The sequence below is a fragment of the Guillardia theta genome, assembly GCF_000315625.1.
Source record: "Guillardia theta CCMP2712 unplaced genomic scaffold GUITHscaffold_96, whole genome shotgun sequence".
Lineage (NCBI taxonomy): Eukaryota > Cryptophyceae > Pyrenomonadales > Geminigeraceae > Guillardia > Guillardia theta.
The window spans coordinates 238,861-248,364 of record NW_005434578.1 but is presented as its reverse complement, the minus strand read 5'-3'; the positions used below and the strand labels follow the sequence as shown (position 1 = coordinate 248,364).

General features: G+C 53.7%; 3 protein-coding genes across 3 annotated transcripts; 1 reads left to right on the top strand and 2 right to left on the bottom strand.

The window, feature by feature from the left end:
- Positions 1 to 801: 801 nt before the first annotated feature.
- GUITHDRAFT_116510 (hypothetical protein) lies at positions 802 to 1,562 on the bottom strand (the record flags this gene model as incomplete). Its single annotated transcript, XM_005824317.1, has 6 exons — positions 802 to 843; positions 960 to 1,007; positions 1,055 to 1,089; positions 1,146 to 1,183; positions 1,227 to 1,316; positions 1,435 to 1,562. 6 exons carry the CDS (start codon positions 1,560 to 1,562, stop codon positions 802 to 804), a joined length of 381 nt encoding a protein of 126 aa, XP_005824374.1.
- A 708-nt stretch (positions 1,563 to 2,270) lies between these two features.
- On the bottom strand, positions 2,271 to 6,152 carry GUITHDRAFT_116509 (hypothetical protein; the record flags this gene model as incomplete). Its single annotated transcript, XM_005824316.1, has 23 exons — positions 2,271 to 2,348; positions 2,393 to 2,451; positions 2,534 to 2,636; positions 2,686 to 2,723; positions 2,778 to 2,863; positions 2,919 to 2,968; positions 3,109 to 3,175; positions 3,386 to 3,437; positions 3,555 to 3,594; positions 3,972 to 4,020; positions 4,179 to 4,246; positions 4,497 to 4,574; positions 4,743 to 4,801; positions 4,850 to 4,904; positions 4,973 to 5,026; positions 5,079 to 5,105; positions 5,150 to 5,226; positions 5,271 to 5,322; positions 5,434 to 5,495; positions 5,544 to 5,580; positions 5,685 to 5,736; positions 5,946 to 5,989; positions 6,039 to 6,152. 23 exons carry the CDS (start codon positions 6,150 to 6,152, stop codon positions 2,271 to 2,273), a joined length of 1,401 nt encoding a protein of 466 aa, XP_005824373.1.
- A 1,725-nt stretch (positions 6,153 to 7,877) lies between these two features.
- GUITHDRAFT_145087 (hypothetical protein) lies at positions 7,878 to 9,385 on the top strand (the record flags this gene model as incomplete). Its single annotated transcript, XM_005824315.1, has 4 exons — positions 7,878 to 8,498; positions 8,706 to 8,858; positions 9,023 to 9,088; positions 9,296 to 9,385. 4 exons carry the CDS (start codon positions 7,878 to 7,880, stop codon positions 9,383 to 9,385), a joined length of 930 nt encoding a protein of 309 aa, XP_005824372.1.
- Between the last annotated feature and the right edge of the window lie 119 nt (positions 9,386 to 9,504).

Genomic DNA, 9,504 nt, shown 5'->3' with positions numbered 1-9,504 from the left:
AACTAAATCGACAAGCATAGTTACAGAGGAGGAGGAGGAGGAGGAGGAGGAGAGGAGGAGGAGGAGGAGGAGGAGGAGGAGGAGGAGGAGAGGAGGAGAGGAGGAGGCATCTGGCACCTGCACGAGCTCAAGCGCTGAGATGTGTGCTCTTCGTTCCTCCTCGAGAGAAATGGACACAGTCTGCACCAGAAGATAAGAAACCATAAAGATGATGATAATGATGATGACGACGACAACGATGATGATGGAGATAATGACGATGATGATGGAGAAGATGATGGAGAAGAAGTAGATGATGATGATGATGATGATGATGATGATGATGATGACGACGACAACGATGATGATGGAGATAATGACGATGATGATGGAGGAGATGATGATGGAGAGAAGTAGATGATGATGATGATGATGATGATGATGATGATGATGATGACGACAACGATGATGATGGAGATAATGACGATGATGATGGAGGAGATGATGGAGAAGATGATGATGGAGAAGAAGTAGTTTATGATGATGGTGATGGTAGTGATGATGATTTGGTTTTGGAGCATATTTACTTGCAGCTGAGATTCAAGCTGCAGTATATGATCCTCCTGTACACAAAAATTGAGAACCGAGAATCAGTTGTAGGAATGGGGGAATGGGAGAAGGAGGGAGGGAGGGAGAGGAGGGAAGGAGAGGAGGAAAAGAAGAGGGAGGGAGAGGAGGGAGGGAGAGGAGGGAGGGAGAGGGATCAAGAACAGGAGCACCTTTTCTAGCAAGGCATTTCTTATAGCGACAGCATCCTGTAAATCAATGAGCTTCTTTTTTGACCAGCGTCGGCCTTCCTCCGTTCTATGCTCCCCGAATCTCCCACCTTTCCCTCCTCTTCTCATCTCCTTCCTCCTTCCTCTTCTTCTGCTCCCCTCCCCGCCCCCCTTCTCCTTCTCCTTCTCCTCGCATCGACTCACCCGATCTGTGGTGTTGACAACCGACCGCGTGCTCTCCAGCTCATGGACCTGCTCATCGTCATTCTCGCTTGCCTCTTGTTGTCCTCCTCCTTCACCTTGTCCAGCAGAATCTTGACCTCGTCGCTCAGCTCTGTCCTCTCCAGTCAGCTCCCCTTCCTCCCTCCTGTTCTCCTCCTCCTCCCCAACCTGCGACGTGCATGTCCAACGCCATTCGCTCAGCAGCTCTGCAGTTCGTTCAGCTTCCAGCCAGCAGAACGTCATGTTTACCTCTCTTGCGCGTCGCTTCCTCGCAGAGCGTTCAGTTCCTCCTGCTCTTCAATCAGCTCCACCTTCATATCCTCGCATCCAACTCCCTCCCTTCACCATCCGCAAACTCTTCACTATCGTTCTTATAGTCTCCTCCTCTATGGCCTCCTGTGCTCTACCATGTCTTGCTGTCCTCTGCTGTCCTGTCCTCTCTTGTTTGTCCTCAGACCGATCTCCCCACCACTCCCCACTCGTGCTCTGCTCTGCTCTGCTCTGCTCTGCTCTGCTGTGCTCTGCTGTCCTCTCCTCTTGTCGTCTTGCCTGGAGGGAGCGGATGGTGATCTTGGCTCGGACCATCTGTGGGTTGACCTGTGACGCAGCCTGTGGAAGGAGGGAGGAGGGGGAGGAAAGCAGAGCCAGAACAGCAATCATCGTTGTGGAGAAACGATGGCAAGAAAAGAAGGAATAAGGAGGAGAAGGAGGAGAAGGAGGAGAAGGAGGGCGGGGAAAGAAGAGGAAGAGAGGGAGAGGTGGATGGGGTGGATGAGGACGAGGAGAACAAGGTTTGAGTCAGTAGCATGTCATTGATATTTCTATCTTCTCACTTGATTTGCATCCACCGAAAGATCCTGCGAGCAAATTTCAGACCCAATTCTTCATCCTCTCCTCCTTTCCCCTCGTTCATTTTCTGGTAGTTATTCCAGATGCTACTGCTAATCCCGCTTCCCCTCCTCCTCCTCCTCCTCCTCCTCCTCCTCCTATCTCACCTGAGATGCATTTGTGCTGGCGTCGCGCAGCTTGAGGTCTTTGAACCTGATGATCATCTTCGAACTTTGAAGACACTGGAGGAGAAACATAAGGGCAAACATACACGAGCAGAACGTCTCAACGTCCAGCATCATCTAGTTCACATGCAACCCATCTATATCTGCATCCCTCCATCGCCCTCAACTCTCTCGCCTCCAACAAGCCCTCTACTCGTTCCTCCTCCACCTGCTCCAACGACTTGCAGAGTCTCTCGTACTCGTCCAGCTGCCATCCAGTCAGTTCGCTCGCCGCAGACTGTTAGCTTGTGACTTTGATGCGGAACTGCTGCTTCTCTCTGTTCAGCTTCATCCTCAGGTCGTTCTCTCGCTCCAGCGCCTGCCCCTTCCTAGTCAGCTGACCTCCAGCTGCCACCCAGCGACCTGTCGGAGCAGGAGCTCCAGCTTCTTGGTATACTCGATGTCAAACGGGTTGTCACTCCCTGGGTCTCAACGGTCAGCGGGTTTGACAGCCGGAGTTTGACACGTCTGGGGTGGAGGGTTGGGGGAACGTAGGACTTTCACCTCCCATCTTTGACTCCCCGAGGAGCCTCTCGACCCCCGATGACAAGTTGGGAGTGAAGCTGTCGGCCAGCAGCCCGTCGCTCTGCATCCTCCCCCGGGCCAGCTAGGCAGAGCAGGTGAGAGGAGGTGGGAGCGAGCTGGGAAATTTCCACCTGCTGTCGTAGCCGGAAGATTTCCATGCGGAGATCCTCTGAATGAGGTTCAGTTGACAATGAGCGGACGGCCGTTGACTCTCTTGACTCACCGACTGTCGCGTCTCTGTTGGTCACGTTCTTGCTCACGTTCATGAGAGGCTTCTTGGCAAACGACGCGAACTTGAGGGTTGACAGGCTGATTGTCAATCAGTCAGGGTGACTCGTTTGACAAGCGGGTCAACGGAGATGACCTCTCGTCTTGACATCTTGGCGAAAGCCCGATGTTTGCGATAAGGAACGTCTGAAGTACAAGTTGAGACGATGCAGCAGCAGCAGCAGCACCAGCAGAAGCAGCAGTCAATGTCTTGCCTTTGAGTTTCCCCCGATGGAGTTTTTCAGCAGGAACGTCAACTGTCCAGGTTGTCATAGTCGCTTGTCAACCAGGGTGTCAAACCTTGGAGTCACGATAAGGAACATGTTTGCTTCCTGCAGCGAGTGCCATGATGACCTGCTGGCAGTGAGAAACAGAGCAAGAGAGACGCAAAGGGGACAATGACAGTTGAAAGAGGAGGGGACAGTAGGAGATGAAGACGAGGGAGGAAGAGATGGAGGAGGATACAGAATTGAAGGGTTTAAGTGAATAGAGCTGAAGAATTGGGAGGAGCAGAAGGAGAAAGAGAGGAAGCTAAGAAGAGGTGATGGGAAGGATTTGGCTGACCTTTCCCAAGACAGTAAGAGATCTGTTGATGTTGCTTGCTTCTCGAAGATGTCTATGGCCATCAACGTCACATCCCCCCTCCTTCGCGTCCCTCCCCCCCCCTGCCTCCCTGCCTCCCTCCCTCCCTCCCTCCCCTCCCCTTCTCTTCACTTGCTCGTTTCTTCCTCACCTTCCTTCTGCTCTGCTGTACTTCTGTCGCTCCGATCCAGCTGCAGACTAGTGAGTTCAAGTGCGAACAGAGAGGAAGAGGGAGAAGAGAGGGGAAGAGAGGGGAAGAAAGGGGAAGGAGGGGGAGAGGAGTGAGGGAACAAGAGGAGAGGAGAAAGGGACAACAGGAGGTCAACAGTGTGAAGACATGGAGGGATAGGAAGGAGGGAAAGGAGAGTCTAACCGAGGTCTACGAGCTCAAACTTTGATTGTCGAACAAGTCTGCGATCATTCTTGCAAAAGGAAATTATGATTTGAACATCATCTCCTCCCTTGCTCTGTTCCTCTTCCCCATTTCCCCTCCTCTCTCGCTTCTCCGCTTTCGTGACGTCATCGTCTCTCAATTTCTTACATCTTGACGTCTCCCAACAGTACTTACCGCATCTTTCTCTTCTGCTTCTAGCGAGATGGTGAAGACGCTGTGAGACCTGAACAAGAAGAATTTCAACGTACTCCAATGAGAAGCCATCGCTAAGTGTCCTCCTGCTGCTGCTGCTGCTGCTTCCTGCTCCATCTCATCCTGCTCCATCTCCTTCTGCTGCTCCGTCTTCTGCCTTTCCTCATTCCTCTATCACGGTATCTTCACCTGCTGCTTTCTGTGTTCATGGCAGTTGCGCCGACTGTGCGATTTTGAGCCCCTCGGAGGAGAAGGTTCTGACAAGGTCACAAGCTGAGACGAGCAGAAGAGAGAGAGGAGAGTGCGAGGTGAGAGAAGGGAAAGGAATGAGGTAAGAGGGAGGGAGGGAGGGAGGGAGGGAGGGAGAGAAGGAAGGATAGAGAGGGAGCATGAAGAAGTGAAGGAGAACAGCATGTAGAAACATCCATGGATGCCAATGAGAAACAAAGGGAGGGAAGAAACGAGAACAATCAAGGGAGGATTGTAATGGGTCTCCTCCTGTCTCACCATGCACTGCTGGACGTTGGAAACAGCTGCAACCACTGCTCCCTCCACGTACGTCCTGTCACGAATGGCATCCTCCCGCTGAGAGTTCGAGTGAGTTGAGTGAAAGAGCGAGAGAAAAGCAGGTAGCGATGGAAGGAGAAGCAGGAGAGGGAAGAAGAGGAGAACGATCACACGAGGGTAAGGTCATGGCATGATGGTCAGGGCAAAGTGAAAGGCGAGAAAGGGAGAAGAGGAACAGGAGGATACCACTGTGAGGAGCCTAGCTTCGGTAGAGAGGAGGTCGATGACGGCTTCATTGTAGATTTCTAGGAGGAGGGAGAGTCACCGGCAACGGGAAAGCAGGAGAGGATCACCGATGAAAGAGACTGTGATTTCAACGCTACATCCTCTCGCTTTCATCGCCTCCACCTGTGGGGGAAGGCAATAAAAGTTTGACGTCAATATGACCTCTTGTCACGCCAGGAAGTTGTTCGCACCCTTTCAAAGATGTGGCAGAGGCATCGAGGGACCAGCCCGCTCTCCTCAGGAACCTGCGAGACTGTGTCGTCAGCTCAAGTCCAGCTGGGCGGGTACTTCTCTCACTTGGATCTTGTTACTCTCGCTCACAATCTGCAACCTTGTCAAGCTCGCCGGCCAGTCAAAGTCGATCAAACCTCTGTGACATCTCCGTACATGGTGTAAGTCTTCCCAGCTCCTGTCTGGCCGTAGGCAAAGACAGCAACGTTGTAGCCTGAACAATCGTCATCAGAACCTCCCTTGCTCCCTCTCCATCACCTTCAAGGAAGTGTTCACATCCGCTCTTGCCGACGATGTCAAAGACGCGCGACTAAGGTCTTATGAGAGTTGCGAAGAAGAGCCAGGGAGGAAGCAGACAGAAATGGAAGAAGAGAACGGAAAGAAAGCAGACGGGAATATGAACAACGCGAGTCTGCCTTACTTGAGAACAATCTCCTTTCAGCACGTGGTCATACTTGAAGAAGTACGGCCCAGTCGTGGTAGCTGATGGTAAACTGGTTAGAAACCAACTTACCCCGCGCTCTATCCCACCGATGCGAGTGGTCAGGCTCGACGTGCTTGGTTTCAGCTAGAGCTCCGAGTCACAGGAGACATTCAACAAAGACAGCAAAATCCGTTTCACGACCATAACATGCGATGAAGATCAAACATATCAGACAGCAATGAGATTACCTTGACACTCGCTCCCTTCTCATCAAGTTCCATGCACTCTTCAGAGCCGTAGCTGACACTCCTTCACATCCTTTTCCTCCTCCTCTCCTCCTTCTCCACCTTCACCTCCTCCTCTCCTCCCTCTCCACCCTCACCTCCTCCTCTTCCTCCTCTCTCTCTGTGTCTCTGTCTCTCTCCTCCCCGCCCGCCCCTTCTCCCTCCAGCCCCTCCTCTTCCCCCCTCCACCATCACCATCATCTCCTCCAGTCACTGATAACTCACCGAGTTCGCTCCAGCTCGTTCAGCGGCCTCGTTCTCACCATCACCTTAAATTCTCCATGTCATCCCCAGCCCGACAGCCAGCCAGCTACCGACCGTGATGTTCTCCGAGTGGATTCCCAGCTCGTCCACGAAATCTTCGCTAAGGTTTCTAGACGGACGAGGAACGGGCGACTGAGGAGGCTCCTGCCCCGCAACCTCAACCTGCATTGCAGGTATGAGTACAGGAGGGAGAGACTGCTTTGACCCTAGACTATCCCTACACTTGACGATTTCTCTCCCTGTTTCGTCTCTCGCAGAGGTCTTGTGCGTCTTTCTGCTCATGTTTCTGCTCATGCTCTTTCTCGTCTCTCTATGCCTTCAACGTCTCACCTGGTTTGTACCCTCCTCCAACTCTGGCTCTTCGCGCTGGCAAGGAAAGAAGCAACTCGTCAGCATGCCCTTCAAGATGTCATTGCGCATTAACACCTGCTTCGGTCGATTTCTTGCCCCGACCATCGCCGTGGGTGATGCTGCATTCAACCTCCGAGGAATGTTCAACTTCTGCATCTTTCAGCACGACCGGGGGCAGCAGGGACGTCGAGCAGGCGGGTTTAAAGCGCTATCAGAAGCTGCTGCTTCCCTGGGGATTGGATCGGACCGAACCTCAAGACCAACTTGTCTACAACATGCGCTCGACCTTGATAGTGGCTCATCAGTCAAGACCCAGCCCAAGGACCTGTTGAGAATGGTCAACAGAACAAGACAAGATAGCAGAGCACGGTAGCAAAGAGCCGAAGGAAAATTGCACACGTTTTGTAACTACTTCGTTCTTGCCTTTTCCTTTGGCTCGTTCAAGAAAGGCAATCTCGCTTCCTCGAGCTCTCTCACGTAGTACCGTATCCAACTAGGCTACTCCTCCTCCTCTCCTCCTCTTCCTCCTCGTCCTCCTCGTCCTCCTCGTCCTCCTCGTCCTCCTCGTCCTCCTCGTCCTCGTCCTCTTCCTCCTCTCCCTTCCTCTGCTGAGAGTCCACCGATGGACATGTCAAACTTCCGCTCACCCTACCCTACCCTCTGTCGGATCTTGTTGTACGACCACCCACCCACCACCCACCTTCAACTACCCACCCAGGGCAATTTTTGACTTTCTTGTGGACCCTACCCCGAATTTCCAACTGACTACCCACAACGCAATTCCCCTCAAGGCCTCTATTTTATACATACCAATCATAGGAGTGAAACCCACCCCACACCACTCAATATACCCCACCCCGTGTCGTACTACCTGATACCTCTACCCCCTACCCCACTCCCTCGCGCGGGACCCATGCTTCTGCTGCCCTAAATATTTTCTATTTCTGTCCCTAATTCTTGTTGATGCCCCCATAAGGGGAATGGGACAGCACATGAAGGGGTGTAACAGACTTATAATTTGGGGGTAGGGGTACTTCAAAGGATCCCGTCGCTCAGGCATGCAGATACGTTGGCAGACGGCAGAGGCGATGGAGGAGGGGGAGGGGGACGAGGACGAGGGGGAGAGGGAGGAGGACGAGGAAGAGAGTGAGGAGGACGAGGAGGAGGCAGTAGATGATGGAGATGAGGATGACAAAGGATGAGGATGAGATGAACGAGATGGTGGAGTAGAATCACGAAACGGAAGAGGAGGGAGACAAAGCAATACAGGTGAATCCGGAGGTGTGCCATGGCGTGAACAGCAAGTCGCAAGGAAATTGAGAGCAATGACAGAAAATCAGACGAGAAGAGAAGTGGAGACGTCGGGGAGGAGGGAGGAGGAAGAGAAGGAGGGGAGAGAAGTTGTTTTCAATGTCTGACATGCGACGGCATGATCTGATTGCGATGATGTTCTTTCTCGTCAAGTACTGAACTAACGAACAAGGGCAGGCCATTTGAGTTTCTCTTCATGGAAGCATAACAGGAAAAGATCAGTAGAGAAGGATGAAAATCTTCGGCGTCAGGTTCGGTTTCCTGAAGCTCGTGTCCCTCTTCGGCATCCTCCTCCTCCTGACTTTGACCGCTGCCATCGTCGTCGCCATGTTCGTCCAGCCGAGCATTCACAGCTGTCAGATGTATGTGCCGCGCAAGACGGCGAGCGGAATGATCGCCATCGACTCCGTCGCCTCCTACGCACAGAGGGAGGGGTTTGTCGTCCTCCTACAAGAGCTTGCCTCCATCCTCACCTCTAACCTCTTCGACTCTCCTCCTGTCCCGGAGATGAAGGAGCTGGTAGCTGGCAGTCACCTCCTCATGGTGGGGGGGGCTAGGACCCCGACGGCGCTGCGGCGGGCGAGGCAGCTCAACGTGCGCATGACCCTCGTGGACGACGAGAGCATGCGAAGCTGGTCGGAGCAAGCAGTCGGATCGTTCATAGGGATCGCGGACTTCGGGCGAGTAAGCGTGAGCGAGCCGCAGGTTGTGCTGCAGGCGGTCAGGAGGCACCTGGAGGCGTCGGGGGAGAAGCTGGATGGAGTCTTCACGTTAGTGGAGGACCACGGACCCCTCGTCTCCCTCATTGGCGAAGCCCTCTCGCTTCCTTGCAGCCCGCTGAAGGCAGCTCAGGTTCTCCTCCTCGCCCCCTTCCTCCTCCTCCTTCCTGCCCTCCTCTTCCTCTGCTCGTCTCGTTGGATCTCTTCCTGCTCCTCATTTCTGTCCTCGTCTATGACCCTCCACTCGTTGACCTCCTCCTCCTCCTCCTCCTCCTCCTCCTCCTCCTCCTCCTCCTCCTTCTTGTCTTCCACCACCACCTCTTGATCTCACTCAGCACAGACTGCTCGCAACAAGTACCTGGTGCGCAAGGCCATGGAGAGCAAGTCGCTTCCAGTTCCTCGCTTCTGGCTCATAGAGTCTGAGAATGATGCAACACAAGCTGCTGCTCACGTCGGTTTCCCTGCCTTCCTCAAGCCAGTCTACGGCGTGCAGGTAGCGAAGACAGAAACTCCCCTTCCCCTTCTCCTCCTCCCCGTACTCCCCCTTCCACCGCCTTCTTCTCCACTTCCTCCACCACCTCCTCCTCCTCCTCTTCCTCTTCCTCTTCCTCTCTCCACCTTCCCACTTTCTCTCGCGTTTGGGCTGACGAGCAGCAGATGATCTTGGAGTCTCTTCTTGGGGGGAACGAAGTGCAGCTAGAGCTGATGATCCATAATGGAAAAGTGATCTTTCACAGCTTCAGGTCTCCCTCCCTCGCTCACTCCCTCACTCACTCACTCTTCCACACTCTCCTCTTTCATCTCCTCCTCTTTCTGCCGACGACTGACGAATGCTTCTCCTCTCTCCTCCCCTGCTCTCCTCCTCTCTCTTCCCTCCCTCCGCTCCCCGTCCTCTTCTCTCTCTCTACTGCGTCCTCTGGCCTCTCTCAGCTCGGAGTACTCCAAGTCGCGAGATCGTCTCTCCTTTCCCGTCACGCTGGACGAGGCAGCGAGGGGGAGGCTCCTCAAGCTCGCGACTGATACCGTACACGCCATCGGGCTCACGACAGGTGGGAAGGCAAATGAGAGAGAAGGAGGGAGAGACGAGGGGGGGGCGGAGGAGCAGAAGGAAGGGGAGGGGGATCAGGAGCAGGAGGAGA